This window comes from Gopherus flavomarginatus, chromosome 1 (assembly GCF_025201925.1).
Source record: "Gopherus flavomarginatus isolate rGopFla2 chromosome 1, rGopFla2.mat.asm, whole genome shotgun sequence".
NCBI lineage: Eukaryota > Metazoa > Chordata > Testudines > Testudinidae > Gopherus > Gopherus flavomarginatus.
This window is the reverse complement of record NC_066617.1, coordinates 137,195,336-137,213,594: the sequence shown is the minus strand read 5'-3', so window position 1 is coordinate 137,213,594 and position 18,259 is coordinate 137,195,336. Positions and strand designations below refer to the sequence as shown.

Sequence of the window (18,259 nt, the reverse complement as noted above, 5' to 3'; positions counted from 1 at the left end):
TGGTAAGAACCCAGGGGACTGGGTCTGGATCCACCAGGGAACTGGTGGGGAGAAAGGAGGGAAGGGGAAAGAAAGGTTAAATTTCTCTCTGTGTTAGGATTACTTTCTCTCTCAGGGAGAGTCTGGGAGGGGGATTGAGAAGGAGGGGGGGAAGGTGAATTTTCCTCTCTGTTTAAGATTCAAGGAGTTTGAATCACAGTGATCTTCCAGGGTAACCCAGGGAGGGGAAGCCTGGGAGAGGCAACAGTGGGGGAAAGGGTTTACTTTCCTTGTGTTAAGATCCAGAGGGTCTGGGTCTTGGGGGTCCCTGGGCAAGGTTTTGGGGGGGCCAGAGTGTACCAGGCACTGGAATTCCTGGTTGGTGGCAGCGTTATAGGTTCTAAGCTGGTAATTAAGCTTAGAGGAATTCATGCTGGTACCCCATCTTTTGGATGCTAAGGTTCAGAGTGGGGATTTATACCATGACAGCAATATTGAAAGATGAGGCAAACCTGAGACTAATGATCAATAATAAAACCATTTTTTATGCTTTTCATAAACATATGAAAACAGGCTATAACTGAATTTTGTAATCACATTTTAACAAGTAAGACTGGGTATTAAGAACTAGAAAGATGGACATCACACTTTAATTATATCTCTTTAAATGCTTAAAAGCTATTGGCCATACTTGGTAAAGTATATTAGCTGGAATTTTCCATTCATTTTCTTTTGTGCTTAGACCAACAGTTAGTTTTTTCTCTTGTGTTGTGTTCACATGTTGTACGGAAGGAAGGGAGGGGTTCAACTTGCACTATTTCACAATAACCAAGTAAAGCAAATTTTAAAAATACAATAGTGTTGACTTTCTTTGTCTGTGTATTCAGGCCAAGATCTTCACAAGTGAGTAGTGATTTTGGGTGTCTGAATTATGAGGTGACCTTTTAAAGAGGAACCTTTTAAAGGAGCCTTTTTTGAGAGAGAGAGAGAGAATTTTGAGTACCTACACTCTGAAACTTAGCCACCTTTAAGGTGTCTCAGACTGACTTCACAAAAATAACTAGTCCACTTTGAAAATCTTTGTCTTAGTGCTGTAAAGCGTATGAGATATTTTCAAAACTGTAATGGAATGTATTTGAAGGTTTCCACATTCCTGTCATTACCTGAGTGTACTCAGCCTGATGTGCACTTCCGTGATAAAATGATCTGTTTTGACTATCAGACATGATATCCAGGAAATTTCTTCTAGTCCAGGGGGTGCAAAATGGTAGGTGCCTCTTTACAATAACATGGCTGGCAGCTGGCAGGCTACGCCAGACCCCCTCTCTGCTCAGGAACAGAGACTGTCCCATCTGTTTTGTGCTAAGCTACAGAAAACTTGGAGTTTGAGGCTTCCAAAAGACTTTCAGATTACCTCTCTCAGGGCTCACTAACGCCTGCCAACCATATCATTGTTATTTTTACTTACTCCTCTTCGCTTTATTAAGCAGAATGAGGTATAGCAGCCAGTACTTTTGCTTTTACACAGATAAGGAATATAATAATTAAGCTTTAGTTTGATTGGTGCCATATTTATAATTTGGAACATTCTGAACATATGGTTATATGAATGGCAAGATAAGAACTTCTCCTATACTTATTAGGAGTTGAGGGTCATGGCATATATTATTTGAAAGATAATTTCCCCTAGATTGGCAAAAAGTTTGATGTCACAAGGTATTACCATATGTATACAAAATGGATATTTTGTCTAACTAGCAGGATTTAAACTACTTCTAAGATAACAGGAGTTAAAGATAATACGTCATACAAATGTTCATTTCCTTTAGATTTGAAATGAAGTTTCAGATTTGAGCTATGACCTCAGTGTCATGATAATTTGGCCATTCTTACTACTAGGCCTGTGTAAAACGTTAACAGTGAAATAGAAACCTGTGTTTTTTAGTTCTTGAGTTTTCTTTTAATTTCACACACATGTATGAAACATCATAAGATTTTGCTTGAAAATTAGATTTCAGTGAAACAGTTTGAGAGAGCAGAGGAGAAGAGGGAGTGTAATTCCATTCCTGTTACGTGTTCATAAAATGTATATTCTTTCAGGCTTACGTCTCTTCAGTTTTTGCTCTTTTTTTCCTTATTTTAGTATAATTTTTTCTTGATATTCATTATACGTTTTAGATTTCCAAACTTTTTTTAGGTCTGTACTTTCAGTATCTAATTAAAGTAGTTACTAAAAGTGTATGTATAGTTTCTTTAAAAACTACCCTTCAAGATATATACCTATAACATACATTATATAAAGCACAAGAGTAGTTAGTAATTTTTGAGCCAATACTTTGACATTCAAATGCTTCTTCCTATGAAAATGAATTTTCACATTAAAGTGTGCAATATTTTGAAAGTTCACATTTTGGGGTTTGTTTTTTGTGATAACTGGCATTTCTTTAAAAAATCCAATTTATTTCTATTTTAGTTTTATTAGGATAACACAATTAGATGTGTTTTTACACCCCTCGCTATACCATGTAATTTACTGGTTTCTTCAACTGGTTCAGAAGATGAAGAGGAAGAATACACTCACCCTTCCTGAAAACAAAGTTTTGTTTAGAGTTTTAGAAAAAAGTTAAAATCCATTAACATCAATTACAATTACATGTAGCTGATGTTAAACATGTCTTTATTCCCCCTCTTTATCTCTCTCTCACTTTTTTTCCTCTTTATCTCTTTCACTTTGAATTTAACTAGTATTTTAAGAGCTCAATTTCAGGTTTCAGTTTCTCTCAGCAAAAGTAGTTCATGACCTTTATTATCAAGCTTAAGTTTAGCATCCATGAATAAGTTGCCAAATATGCATCATTATTATATTTTTGACAATTTAACAGAGGAAAATGTCTCTTAGAAAGATAAAGTATTAGTAGATCACCCATATATCTACAGTAGCCTTAATGAAAGGTTAAAGCATTGACAGATAAGTAGTTAAACAATTCTAGCATTGTACTTTCTGCAGTACTTTGAAGCCATTATGTTTCATTTATAGTTAACTTGCCCCATTCAGGGCATAGATAAAATGTCAGTCATGCACTGTAGCCCTGAGGTCATGATTATATGAAAGCTTCTTTGACAGAGTATAAGTGATTTGGGATAAACAAGTGTAGAAAATTTTGTTTATTTTAAGGACCAGCAGTAGACTTGGAGTGCATTTTCAGTAGGTTTAATCCATCCTTACAAAACTACAGTACTTTCAATTTAAAGGAACAGTTATCATATTTGTGATCCCCACAATTTGACATACTGTTCTTTGTCTTGTATCCATTTGCCAACTCCATCTAATTCCCAATATTTTTTTTCAAAAGGAGTTAATAGTAATATAGAGTAAAAATGATTTTTTAGAATGTTGAAAACTACCTTGAACATTGTCCTTTTCTAAGAAGTCAAAGCTGTGATGATTTTATTAATTCTCAGCTCATTCTTTTTCCTACTCTTTGTAGCATTTCAATCAGGAGTGATAGCAAATCAGAGAATAAATCAATGAGTGCAAGGTAAGAAAATGATTGACCTGATTCTGTTAGAGCTGTCATTAACATAGGACACTGTAGTTCAATATTTACTGTGGTGTAATCCACTGGGGGAAGGAAGCTTTTATGAATGACACAGTGTTAAAACTGGCTTAAAACAAGTGATAGAAGCAAAACCTAAACTAAAATTAAAGCATTAGGCTCAAGGGAAGACTTTTGCAAGTGCATTCAGTTCTGTAATAAACCAGCTGCAGAAGCGGGTTTCAAATTCCTACACTAAAACTGAGACCCACAGATCTGCCCTCTATCCCCAAAGGTCAAAGGGCATTTCTCCTGCAGGCAGAGTGGCAGCTTGTCCAATAAATACAGGACTGTTACCATGACACAGAAGGATCATTATACTGAGTAAGCTGACAAATAATTGGAACATTTCTTCAAGTCTACATGAGGCAGTTGAGAAGACAAGCATAAAGTGGGTACATATGTTCTCTTTGAAAGACAAGTGGGTTTAAGAAGTATGCCCTTAATAACTTTTCAGAGAGGTGTCACTGATAGTTTTATTGCATAGGCCTACCAAAACCTGTTGGAGAATTAATGATATTGGATATGAATCCTACAATTGGACTCTTTGCAGGAATTTAGTGAAAAAACATTTTGGGGAATACAGGAAATAGGCAGACATTGATAAGGATAGATTTTTTTTTTACCGTGAATTATTAATTCTAGTGATGCTTGCACTAAACAATTTTCAAGTTGGTCCATCTATACCCTAATCTATGTGTTTTGACACAGTGAACAAAAATGTTATTTTCTTCATCTTTTTGAGCAGTGTGCAATAATCAGTTTAATTCCATGATTTATGGTGACATAGTAGGCTGTAAATTCAATATCCCGCCCCCCTTTAAGTTTGAAATTATATTGTAGAATCTCATCAACTGAATTAGTTAACAAATACATATGGGATAGAACCTAAAATAGGCTCTTCTGGTTTTGGTTTTGTTCAACAGAAGGAAAATATTAGAGTAAACGCTGAGGAAAAACTAAGAATAGTTGAGCAATAGAACAAGCTGCCCAGGGAGGCTGTGGAGTCCTAAAAACTGGAGCTAAAAAGCAGCACAAGACACTTATTAAGCAAAGGTGGTTTATGGATATTGAAATCAGTCTTGCCTAGTTATGTTATATGGGGATAGACCAGGAGACCCAGTAGAGAGTCTATCCATCCATCTGTTACTATAATGTATGAATAAACAGATGACTCTAAAATTGATGTTTTTTCATATTTAATTCTAGTGAAATATTTACATTGACTGATCATTACTTAGCATTGCTCAGTTTGAATACTGCTTCTATGACTTTCGCTTTATATATTTTTTTAATTCTTATATATTTAAAGACCAAAAGGTGAAATGTAAATACGCTCCAGAAGACTTCGCTGTCACATGTTGTTCTTCTTTTTCTTGCATTTTCTTGCTATCAATAATTCAGGGCTCTCCCGATTGAGCATGTGTGTTTGATAATATGATTGCTGATACATGGATTGGAGGAGAAGGAACTTCTTCTCTGAGTTTAAAAGGAAAAATTTCATGGTGGATCAAACCTGACAAATGAGAACCTCTGTATAAAAAGATAATTGAAATATCGTGGTTATGTCAATCTCCCAGTGTTGGGAAAAAAAGTAAAATTTAATGTCCCTTGTAAAAGCAAACCAACAAGAACCAATTTAACCTTAGTTGGGAGATGATATAAAGCCTGCAGCTGTCAATATCAGTACTGCATAGCAGACATAAATCAGATGGTTGTGAAATAGGTGGATATCAAGGTGACGTGGGATAACATTAAATTGACGATATATTGCTTAGTTATTGTACCATACATTGTATTTTATGTGACTCAGGAGTAGGGGAGAGGGAGGAATCAAACCATCTTGATGTAAGATGATGTATAGAATGTGGCTCTTTGAGTTTCAAGATATTCTACTTCTTGTTGACTCCATATGGAACACTGCATTTTAGGTGAGTTTCACATTGTTATTGTGTTCCTTATAACTTGAGTTCTTCTCTGAGTTTCAAAGTGAGAATCCATGTGAAGCCAAAACAGTAAAAAAGCCCACATGAACCTTTTTCTACCCACAATTCTGTAGCTTTCATGTAATTGCAGGACAATACATTCTAATGTGAGTGACGCTTCATTTTCAGGGGAATTGGCCAATAGCTCTCCTTTGTTTCTTATTTCTATAGTTTTGTCTCTCTCAAAAGAAGATCCCTGAAGACTATATCAACTGTGGCAAATATCAAACTGTTTCAGGCCATAGTTGTGAGGGAAAGAGGGTAGTGAACAGTTTGTTGGGAACAGAGAGCACACAGGAGATGATGTTGGCGTAGTCTTGTGCCACTGACTCAGCTCAAGGAATCACTTGTTCCTTTGGTTGGTACTGACAAGCTTCACGGTCATTCCTGTGTGGGGGCTGTAGATCTGAGGAACATGGATAGCCAGCACTCGTGTTGTGTATGACTAAACAACCAAAGCAAAGTGTCATCAAAAGTCTGACTTCATACCTTCCATTTCAAGTTCCTCAGAATGGAAATCTTTACAAATGTCATTCACTGGCACTTGCCCTAATGTAGTAAACGGGACACACCTTTGCTTCCTTATTTACAAATAATAGTTGAAAGTAAAAGGCAACTAAGAAAAACATGGGAGGAACTTGGAAACTGTTGAGTAAAGGCAGCATAAATATAGTAGATGATTAGAGGAGTTTTCTCAATAGGATCAAATTATGCATAAGAACATAAGAATGGCCATACTGGGTCAGACCACTGGTCCATCTAGCCCAGTGTCCTGTCTTCTGACAGTAGACAATGCCATGTGCTTCAGAGGGAATGAACAGAACAGGTAATCCTCAAGTGATCCATCCCCTGTTGCCCATTCCCATCTTATGGCAGAACTGAGGCTAAAGACACCATTTAGCCCCCTTAGTTTCCATTTCAGTGGTTGCCACCAAATAACCCACACTGTGTGTTGGTAGATGCCCAACCTACTTGAAAGTGCTCTTGCTGGGTACAAGTGGGAGAACTAAAACAAAGAGTAAAGGAGAATGGTATTTGACCGAATATATCAACAAATTTTTGTCTAGTCCTTTTGTGGTCTAACTTCTCCTAGTGGTCCCATACCAGCCAAAAATGTAAAAGGTAATCTTCCTTTCTTTTACTGGGCATGCACAGTTTTGGGAATGCTGTGAAAATGCTAATCAGACTAAAAGATCTGAACTGAAAGATAAAATCATAAGATGAACATTTCTACCTTAACTATGCTTTTCAAAGTTCAACCGTGGCTAGTTGCTTGTTTATGATACATATATATTTCTTACAGAGTAAAAGTCCATGGAAAACACTTATGTTTACCTTTTCATAAGTTTAAGAGTTAAGATTTAATTCTTGTGTCTCTTGCTGAGCTTTTTAAAGCCATGCTGCTTAACAATATCAAAGTTATACCACCTGTCGAGATGAGTTAAAGTTGATGCCTTTGACTTGTGCCTTTGTGGAAGGGCTTATGATGATGATTGTTTTTTCATGGAAAGGAGGGAAACTCTAATCTTAGTTCCAAATCATCAAGGAAAAAAAATGCATCTCAAGATCATAGGGATTTTTTTTTTAAAGAAGCTGGTCATGTTGCTGTTTATATCCTGATCACCACTTATATGTGAGAGCTGAAGAGCTCAGCTCAGGGAGTAAGTGCAAAAGACTACTGTTTAAAGTTTGTTTAAACTGTACTAATTTTGGGTGGTCGTCTCTGGATGATACATGGGAATGTACGTTTGAAATGTGACCCATCTTCAAACCTGTAAATGTGGGAAGGAGAAGGCTCCACTTACTAATCAGTTTCTAATTTTTCTCTCTGAAATGCAGCAAAGACTTTAGTTTGTAGCAGATGCCTCACTTCTAAGAACTTTACTCCAAGATGGGGTGTTCTTAGTTAGGTAAGCAGCTTGAAATGATTAGTTTTACAAATCTCTGCAATGGTCACTTATTTTTCCCTGTGAGTTTCCATTTTCTTCTCCCTACATTTTCATCTGTATAATGAAAGGAAGTTCTTGTAATGTGAAGAGATTTCCATATATGCAGCATGAAGGAACATTTAATATTTGATGTTTTGGTCAGTTTAAACACATTCCTTTTTCTTAGGCTTTGAGAGATGAGTCACTAAAGCCTAGAACTTTAGGTTGCATACTTTTAAGTAGACTCAGATACAAGAGGAAATGAAGAATGATATCAAATTTAGAATAGATTTTATTTTTGCTATATTTTAAGTTTAAAGTTTAAAAATTATTTAAAAGTCAGGACCGTAACAATGCAATGGTACACAGAGAGCAGAACGGTCAAGTCATTCCTATGTAGTCATTTGTCTATGGATTTATACTCAGCTCCCATTGAACTAAGTGGGAGCTGCGCAGACACACATCTGAGAGCAGAATATGTTTCATGGTGATTCTTACACAATTTTCAGTGTTGAATATCTTCATTGATGGCAATTTCATAACCTACCTGGTCAACTTCTTCCATTGCTAACTTGTTTGCAGGGGTGGAGGTGTGGGGATGGAACTGGTGGTTTGAAAAATAGGGATTGGTATGTTTCTGTGAATTCTCCTTTTCCCATTTCTTCTCCTCCCCAAGGAAAATTAGTGTATAATCATAACCCTCCACCTTTATCCCCCTAGCCTATTCAAGCAGTATGAAGAGATATTTAATACTGCCACTAAGGATGTGGGTTTTGTCAGAACAGCTCTGCAGCTACAGTGGGGAAGGAAGGATGGTTAGGGGACCTAGTCTGGAATTCTGGAGACCCAGATGCAATTCCCTGCTCTGCCACAGACTTCATGAGTGACTTTGGGCAAGTCACTTAGTGTCTCTGAGCTGTAAAAAGCAGCGTGGAGAATAATAGCACTTTCCTACCTTACAGGAGTTTTGAGAGGATAACTACATTTAAAGTTGTGAGCTGCTCAGACGCTGTGGTAACAGGGGCCATGTAAGTAGATCTAGTAGAGGTCCTTTTCCCTAGCTCAGGTTGCACTGTTTCAGAATAGGACCCCAACTGGGGCTCCCTTGTTGATATCAGCTGCCAATATAGCACAGGAGGCTTATATTTGTTAAAAGTTGTTTGTTTTTTATGGAGTGCCTGAACTTCCATTTAAGTCAATGGTAGGATCAAGCCTATGGCCAATATCCTTTTGCAGCTGCTTTGATTTGTTGCTGGCCACCGTTCACCCAAGGTGCAGTTTGGATGGGCAGGAAGGAGGCCAAACAACAACCATGCATGTCAACCTCTAGAATAGATCATTATGTCTTAAATTCTGAACCAATGTGAAGGGTAATGCATAGGAATGCAGGAGGGGAAAGACTTGCTTTTGTTTTGGCAGGAAGGGGTGTTAAATTCAACAGCAGCTGCAATTCTTAAAATAATTCATTAACTTGTAACCTCTTGAGATATGTTAACATTGTGTAGCCGTAATTTTTTTAAGACTGTCCTCTGTTAGACTGTTTGAAGCATATTGACACAGGTACTGTATCTCTCTTGTCACTAGGGCTTTGGTTTTAAGGCAGCCACTTCTTTCCTGTTTTTCTCTCTGCCAACATCTCCATATTCTCATGTGCCCAAGGTACCAATCAAAATCTTTGGGTCCTGATCTTGCAGCTGGTTAACCATCCACTTTTGCATCCATCCATTTGTTAGAGAGTGATCTCAGGATCAGGGCATTGATTTGCTGAGATAATCATCTTTCTGTTCTTCTTTGTACAGTGAATAGCTCAGTGGTCCATGTTTGGGGCTCTTAAATACCACTTTCAATATAAATAAACAAATACACAAGGAAGGTACTGGAATTTTACAAACTGAGCAATTTGCTAAAGCAGATCTAGTTTGTAACTTGGGAGGGTAATAGCAAGGCACCTTGCACATCTGTGTTTCAGATCACCTTCACTTTAGTTTCATGGAATGACAGAACCTTGTAACAGCATTACCACACAGGCCATGCAGCTGCATTAAGAATGTACTTCTGCAACTGCTACATCTAATGAAAACACAGCCATTGTCATCAACTTTCTTGATGTCACACAAATATATGTTTTTATAACTTTTTTTCACCGAACAGAGATTCTGAGAACTCCAGAAGTACAGGGTCCGTTATCACTCTTGTTTTAATTTATTTTATTAATCCCATATTGTCCTTCTAGGCAGTGTTGTTGTAGCTGTGTTGGGCCAAGGATATTAGCGAGACAAGGTGGGTGAGGTAATATCATTTATTGGAGCAACTTTTGTTGGTGGGAGAGGCAAGGTTTTGAGTTTACACAGTCTTGTAGCATGCAATTTTTTTCTACAGATCTGAAGTTCTTGATTCTTTAGGTGTCTCTGCTGCAGTCCACCCTTTTTTCATGCCAACTTATAATGGTGATGTGTTTCAGATGCACTGAGAAGACCTGAATTGGGTTTATCTGCAGTTGCAAAATAATCTCAGGGCAAACTGAAATTCAGCGGGCTTCATTTTTGCTACAAATTCAAAAGTCAAATCAGGTCTATCTATAGGTTCATGGACTTTTAAGCTCATCTGGTTGTATTAATTTAACTCACTGCCACCCTCCTTTGTTCTGCCAGAGGTAGATTTTGAGATCTTCAGAGCTGGTGACACTGTTGGTTAGTATGCCTTTATCTACTCCCATTTCAAAATGGGGTAGCTTAGAGTGCCTTAACAAGCTGTTACTGTACATCAGCAAGGTCCTCATGTTACATACACACCCCAGCTTGTCACAAACTAAATGTTTTCCCAGGCTTTTTCTGAGGTGCAGTAATGCAATTAATGGATGGACTGGGTAGATGGTCAGGTTATGTAAGTAGCATTTGAGGTTAGTAAAAGATAGCAAGCAGGAGGTCTTTTGTAATTAATTAATTTGTTTTAAAATTAATTAATTGAAGATATGTGTCCTAAATTTTCAAAAGTGACTAGTGATTTTGGGGGCTGAACTGGAGACACCTTAAAAGAACCTGAATTTTAGAGGACAGATGTTCAGCACATTAAGCAAATTGGGCACCCAAACAGCACAGGTCACTTTTGAAAATTTAGGCAGATGTATTTCACTGTCTTTGTGCATCCTATATTTTTGTTGTTGTTTTTAAATAACATTTAGTAACATGGTTCAGATAGATGCAGCTTTTACATTCCAGTAAATACCACAGCCTCACCCTAGTCCAGGGGTCGGCAACCTTTCAGAAGTGGTGTGCCGAGTCTTCATTTATTCACTCTAATTTAAGGTTTTGTGTGCCACTAATACATTTTAATATTTTTAGAAGGTCTCTTTCTCTAAGTCTATAATATACAACAATATTTTAGTTATATGTAAAGTAAATAAGGTTTTAAAAATGTTTAAGAAGTTTCATTTAAAATTAAATTAAAACACAGAGCCCCCGGGACCAGTGGCCAGGACCTGGGCAGTGTGAGTGCCACTGAAAATCATCTTGCATGCCATAGGTTGCCTACCCCTGCCCTAGTCTATTACGTATAAATTATTTTATATTATTTACATGCTTTTTATGTTAAAGTAAATATTGTGTGATTAGTTAAAAATAGCTGCCCTGTTTTCCTAAATCATAGATACAAATCAGAAAATACTCTCTAAATCTCTGTATTTGCTGAAAGTTCTCAATATGTAAGTTTTAATTACTTCCTTCATCTTTTCCATACTTGAGTTTGCAGTGGTACATGTTATTTGTGAAATGGTAACTAATGCTTATATTAAATCATTAAACATTTGAGTCTGTAAATATAGAAAGCAAACTATTCAAAAGACTGGTTTCAGTTGGTAAATGTATTTTCAAAGTGAAGTGAGTTCTAAAACTAATGCAGAAAGATTCAGAAGTGCGTGCATCATGCCAGCTTGAGAACACATGAATGCTTAAGCATGTCAGGTCATTCACAGGGCACTGATCAGGCTTATGGGTGTATTAGAAAACAGTATGAGTGAAATTAGATTATGTTCTGTTCATAGTGGTAATCCCACAAGCAGCATGTGACACTTTCTGTAATTATTCATTTGCCCCACATCTCATAAATATTTGTGACCTGATCAAATCTGTTTAAGATGTCGTGGGGTTAGGCGTGGCATTAAAGCAGACTTTTCCCTAGGGACACCTTCCTTGGTGATTTAGACTCATGAATTTAAGGCCAGAAGACACCATCAGATCATCTAGTCTAACCTCCTGTGTATTATAGGCCACTAACACCAGACTTGCTGCTCTTCACTAATTCTTCAGATACCAGGTTGCCCTCTTATAAAATCTTTTTTCTCAGCATGTCTTTCTGGGGTCAGCCTTTAAAATTTGGTGCAGCCAAGTAGCTGTGACCTTTAAGGTAGCCATTTAGCAACTGGCAGTGCTGTGTTGGCTGAATATTTCTCTCTTTCAGCTGATAAATACAGGCTACATTTCCCCCAGACCCTCTCCCTCCAGTTTTTCCTTTGATTACTAAGGACAGAGCACACTCTCACAGTAGTTATAGTAATATTTTTTTTTGGCTTCTTTTTCAGTTCTTCCTCTTTTCCTTTCCCCAGCAATTAAAAGAAGTAAGTGTGCTCAGAAAATCAAAGGCCCAGTATTAGGGTGTTGGGTCAAACATACTGGAAGCCAGAAGGCATGTAAGTCTTTTGCACAGATTTGCCACAGGATTTCTATTCAGACCTCTATCATCATACAGTCACAGGCCCAGCCTTTGAGTAGAGATAGATAATCCTTCCAGAACATGAGTTGACCTTCATAGCTTTATTCTATGGACTCATACATTCTTTTACTTGCAGCCTAACTTTGGTACAGATAGTACCCTACACAGGAGTAACTTATGTAGGAGATACTGAAATCTGCAAAATTCGCTGGGCATTGTTCTCTTGGGTGCGAGGTTTCCTCTTATGTAGAACAGGCAAGGAATTTATTATCTAAAATGAGTGGATTCTCCCTAGACATCTAAATGGGTCTTAAGGGAACTGTGGAGGCCAGGGCCTTTGCACTGGTTTTCTGCCTCTGGTAGTTCTGTCCTGGCTTTGTACCAGAGGCTGAGCAATTGGCAAGTGACAGAAGGAGGAGAAATTTGACATCAGTGATTGGGAAGAAGGAAGAAAGTAAGTGGGAAGGAGATGAAAAAGGATAGGGTGGAAGGTATAGCTTTTTTTTTTTTTGTTAAATAAATCAGGATGATCCAGGACAGAGGAGAAGAAGCAGGGGACGAGGCTTTAAGGAAGGAGTCAGAAGTAGAGAAGAGGCAATTTGATTGTAGCAAGAGGATTCACTCTTGGATGTAAAGTAAAACTGTTTGGCAAGGAAGAAGCCAGACCTGACGGAGAAGATGAATATGTGGTGGAGGGAGACCCCAGTAATTCCCAGATTTTTTTCAGGGGCACGTGGCAGCATGGGAGCAGGACTGAGGAAGTAGGTATGGAATGAGGCTGGGGCATGCTGAGATGTAGAGGGTTTTGGGGGAGGAAGGCGACGTTGTTCAATAGGGAAGAGAGGGTGGTGATTTTGATGAATGAGACCATAGAATTAACCAGAATTTTAATTTAAAATGAAAAGATACAATTTACAGGCAGCCAAATATAACTGTTTCACCTATGAATTGGTTTAATTTATACAGCTTATGCTTTAAAACGCCTCTCCTGTGCCTTAACAGGTTAGGGTGATGTTGTTGGTTGAACCAAAAAAGAAAGTGCAAGCTGTGCTAGAGCAAGGCCCCTCTGTGTCTTTAGATTCGCTGAATCCTGTTGGTTGGCCAGGAGCACTGAGCAATAGCTGATTGGGTCTCACACTCTCATCCCAACAATTTAAACTTTTTCCCATGCTGTTAGTCTCTAACCTCTTCAGCTGCCCTGCTGTCCCTCTCTGTAGTGATAGAGACTGAGCTGTGTTTCCGGAATCCTATAACTCTGAGCAATTGCCTGCTTTTGGGGATCAGGAAGGAATTGTTTCCCATTGTACTTAATTGCTGGAGGTCTGTTGGCTTTTTTTATCTTCCTTGTGGTGGCACAATTGGAGAACGGAACATTAGGACACTCTCCTCCACCCCCTTAGTGTGCGGAACGTTAGATGATTCAGAAGTGAGCTGAGTCCTGGGTGTAAGCAGAGGGATCTAATCCAGGTTATTGGTTATATGGTGGGAGCCCTGTGGTCCCAATTAAATAGCTGATATGTGAGTTGGGTGGGGGTGTACTTCCTTTTCCCAATGTTGAATTAACATAGCTGTCATCTACTGCTTAAAATCCAGTGCAGTGTCTGTCTTTCATTCACTTGTGGACTGAATCTCTTCAAGTAAGACACCAAGACCAAGGAAGCCTAATATTTAAACAGGGAAATAATCTTAAAATTCAGTGAAAACTGATAGAGTTATGGCATGTGATGCTGTATGCTGTGATAGAAGATATGTTTACTTCCAATGATGAATTGGCATCAGCCAATTGTAACTGTAAGAAACAATTCTCAGAAATTGTATAATTATGTGGAGGAAATTTCCATACAACTGGAATTTGGGTGTAGGTTTTGTTATAAATGAGGAATGCTGTACTTAAATGCCACTGTTTTAATTTGTTTGAAATAACTGAGTAAGATGCATCATTTCCTGTTCCTCCATCTGGTGTATCAGTGTCATGCCATCAGGCATGCAACACTTGTTTACTTTTTCTGTTTACTCTCATGGCATTTCCATTCTCTTCTCTGGCATGAATCTGTAATTTAGATTCTCTCCTAAATGCAGTAAATCCATTTTAAACTGAAAGAAATGAGGAAATCAGTGCATTTACATGTGTAATTAGGGTAAGTGGGGAAAAAACAATACTAAATGGATATTCCATGCACAGTAATCTGTCATCTGCAAATATGGTACTGAAGTCATAAAAATAAGGCAATTTTATATTTATATTATAGTTATTGCACAAACTCAGTCCGTAATCACTTTTAGCAGGTATTAGTTGCATATTAACAATGCAGATGGGTGTGCATTACTAGTGAGCTGCACTAGAAACTTTTTTGCCCATAGTCCAACTGTGCATGGCTGTACATGGTTTTCCCTCTCAGACATGTATTTTCACTATTACTGTGATGTTGTCTAGGTACAACATACACTACATTTTTCTTATAAATATCTGGCATACACCAGTTAGTACACAGTCTTAAAAGATGTGTAGCTATGGCTGTAGAAAAGTAAGCTGATACAGTGTATTGGAGGAATGTTATGTGCACATGTAATTAAAGACTGTATCATAATGCATATGCAAAATGGGGTAGAGTTAAGGTTGAGAGTTCAATCTTAACTTTGACATTTCCCAAGGTCTGAGTGTATAACTAATACAATAAATAGTCTCCATTTTCTCTTTTTGAATTTTTTTTCATGTTTAAGGAAGGGAAAAAGTGGGACTCCAAAGAAGGAGCTTCAGTCTCTGTTTCAAAGCTCTGCTGGCTTTTGGAAATCTGATGCTTGACAGATTTCAGTTTTTATTTTAAATGTTGTTGACAGATATCAATGTGTATTTTAAAGCATTTTTTTCAATTCTTATCAATTTAACTGTTCACACTTATGGGAAATTATGGGGTCAGACAATTATTTAATGACAGTAGATGTTGAGATTCAAAAAGTTAAACTTTATAACTGTCAACATCACATGTCGGAATATACAAAATAAAAATTCTTAAATGAAACTCTTAAGTTCTCAGGCAGCATTTTTTCTTATTTTGCCTATCTGTAAATTTCAATTATTATCAACTAATACAATAAATAGTCTCAATTTATTGCTTTGTGTGTATATGGTGGAATCAACATAAAAATGTAATCCTTCCAAGCCTAAGATCAGAGCATGCAAATAAAAACCTTTTTTCCCTGTAGATCAAGGCTGTGTACTGCTTCCTAGGGCTATTTTCATAATGAATTACAAATTTCCAACTTCTGCTGGTTAGATTATATGTGGTTTAAAAAAATAAATTGCAAGATTTTTTTTAAATGTGAAGAGGGCATTTTTTCACTCTTTCAAAATGACTGAACCATATTTTTCCAAAGTTTCAAAAAACATTCCTTTTTGATTATGGAACGAGCTGGAAAATGTCAGCCAAAAGGTGAATGCATGACAAAGCTGCCATTAAAAACCAGAGATTTTTTGTATTTATTGAATCATTTTGAATGAATAAATTTAAGGGAATTGTAGTCAGCTTGCAGTAGCAGAGGAGTGGACTTGATGACCCCAGAGGTCACTTCCAGTCCCATGTTCTAGGTTCCTACATCCAGGTACAAAAAAGGAAGCTAAATTTGTCAGATTTCCAACTGTGACTTGAATCAGCTCTGTATTGGAGCTCGCAGCTAAATTCAGAGATGATGTGATTTAAGTCAAACACAGTATGCGGGCATAACATGCATGCCAAGTGGGAATAAGAGTGGGCTGTAGTTGGAGAAGCAAACAGATGTTTGTGCTTTTCTGCTGCCCTTTCAAAATTAAAAAGGGCTACAAATGTGTATCAAAGTTGTTGAAAAAATTGTATGAAGTACATGATTTGAGAACTAGTATGTCATCATGTAACTAAAAACTGTACCATAATTACATGCAAAGTGGCAGATTTGAAATGACACATAAAACCTAAACATTGGCATTTTCTATCTTTTGAGTGCTTAAATATATGACCTTTATGCTGTCAATGTCATTTCTTTATTTCCATATAATATGCATTTTTTAGAATAAGACATATTGTGAGGTAAAATTCTTCCTGGTCATGTGATGTCATGACTTTTAAGTGAACTTATTCTGAGAAATGCATCTAATTTAGGCCTACATTTATTTCTGATATTTCAGGAAATGCTGAATCATAAAACTGGAGTTAGAGGAAAACTTTGCGATAACACTTAAATTCCTCACTGTGATGGGGTTGCTGGGGTGCAACCCTGGACTGTAGGACTGCTGAGCCCTCATTTTCCACCAACCTGGGGTATTCCCCCTTACACTGTGGTGCTGTTGGCAAGCTACAAACCTCTGGCAGGTACTGCACTTAAACAGACCCAAACAGACACACCCAACTGAGTTACATGGGTGCTTCTCCCAGCCACTCATGAATCAACAATAGAGAGGCTCTAGCCAATTCCCACCAGCTCCCCAGCCTTGCACCCCACAAGTGTACCATCTTGCCCTGGTCAGAAGCCTGACCAATGTAAGTTCATTACCAAGTCTGCCCTCCCTCGATGTGGAGAGGACATACACTACTAGCCTTTGAAAACTGAACTGAGATTTACCAAGCACTTCAACCAAAACATGCTGTTTTAAATCAAATATAAAATAGATTTATTAACTATAGAAAGATAGATTTTAAGTGATTATAAGTAGTAAGTGTAGAGATCAAAGCTGGTTACCTAAGAAATAAAATAAATTTGCAGTCTAAGTTCTATAAACTAAAAAGGATTTGAATCAAGCGGTTTCTCAACCTGGCAGATGGTACAAACAGGTCACAGATCTTTGGTACATAGGCTTGAACTCTCCTCCAGCCTAGGGCCACCTCCTCAGTTCAAAGTCTTTTTCTGCAAGACTTTTCTTCCAGGTATTGAGTTGTGGGGGGAATGAAACCAAGTGATAATATAACTTCCCCTCTTTTATAGTTTCTTCCAGCTTGCTGGAAAGATCTTTGCTTGTGAAGTGAGGGTCTGACTTCATTGGTCAAGCAGCCTACATTGTCTACTTGCTTTCTCTGGGAAATCTTCTGGGATGGTCATTGGAAGTATGGATTCCCTTTAATGGGCCATCAGCACGTCTGGCTACTCCTTTGTACCTGAAAGGCTGGTTGTGGGTGTTCCCAACCTCACAACATATTTCAGTAACATATACAACAATACCTCATAACTTCACATACAATGATAGCAGGTAATATCCAACAGGATATTAATGTTCTGCAGATCAAGACTTTTAGAATGATTCCTCACATACTTTATACAAAACATATCATAATTTTATGATGGTTGTGAATATGGGGGTTCCAGGGTGCTTCTTTGAAGTACAGAGTGCCACACTCACCTTTCTAATCTTTTTTTGTTTGCCATCTTCATTGTGTCCCCCATGTAACTCCTGGCCACACATTGTTAAGTCCTCTTCTACATTTTGACACTGACAGGTGAAAGACTGTTGTCTTGAGAAAATATTGAGTCTCATTTACAAAATAAAATTGTGTGTTTGTATGTACGAGCCCTAAAATATTCTTCTTTTTCATTTTCACCAAAATAAAAGGAATTTGTGACCAGCTGTATACACGTCAGCTCCAGTGATGAAATGTAATGACTCTGGGACAGGCAGTGAAGGAAAAAAAAACAAAACTTGAGCACTGAGGTTTTGTGGTCAAATCCCACTTGAAGACACTCTGTCTAGGGATTCTCCATACTACATTTGGAAATACACGAGCTTCTGTGTTTAGAAATTGAGTTGGCTGTTAGGATTCAGGTTTTGTCACGAAATGTGGCAGTTTTGATTATAGCTTTTATGCTACAGTATAAAACTGCTCCAAGCATGGTCACATGGCACTGGTGAATAGAGTGTTTCCCTTAATCATTCATGCTTCTTTATATAATGAAAAAAGTGGCTGTGTTCATAGGGTAGTGAATATTTTGTTCTCATTGACTGTGCAAAAAACCATATTCCCACAATGGCAGTTAATTATAGAGTAATACATCCTGCCTTCTCAGAGAAGTGAATACTTTTAACCTTGTAAATTATTCATCT

The 18,259-nt window shown here is 37.6% G+C and overlaps 1 protein-coding gene across 1 annotated transcript in view; it reads left to right on the top strand.

The window, feature by feature from the left end:
- Positions 1-18,259, top strand: part of LOC127057265 (potassium voltage-gated channel subfamily KQT member 1-like) — an 816,867-nt gene that overhangs the window by 286,801 nt on the left and 511,807 nt on the right. The window contains 1 exon segment of the mRNA XM_050966175.1: positions 13,573-13,594. Coding sequence (XP_050822132.1) covers positions 13,573-13,594 — 22 coding nt within the window.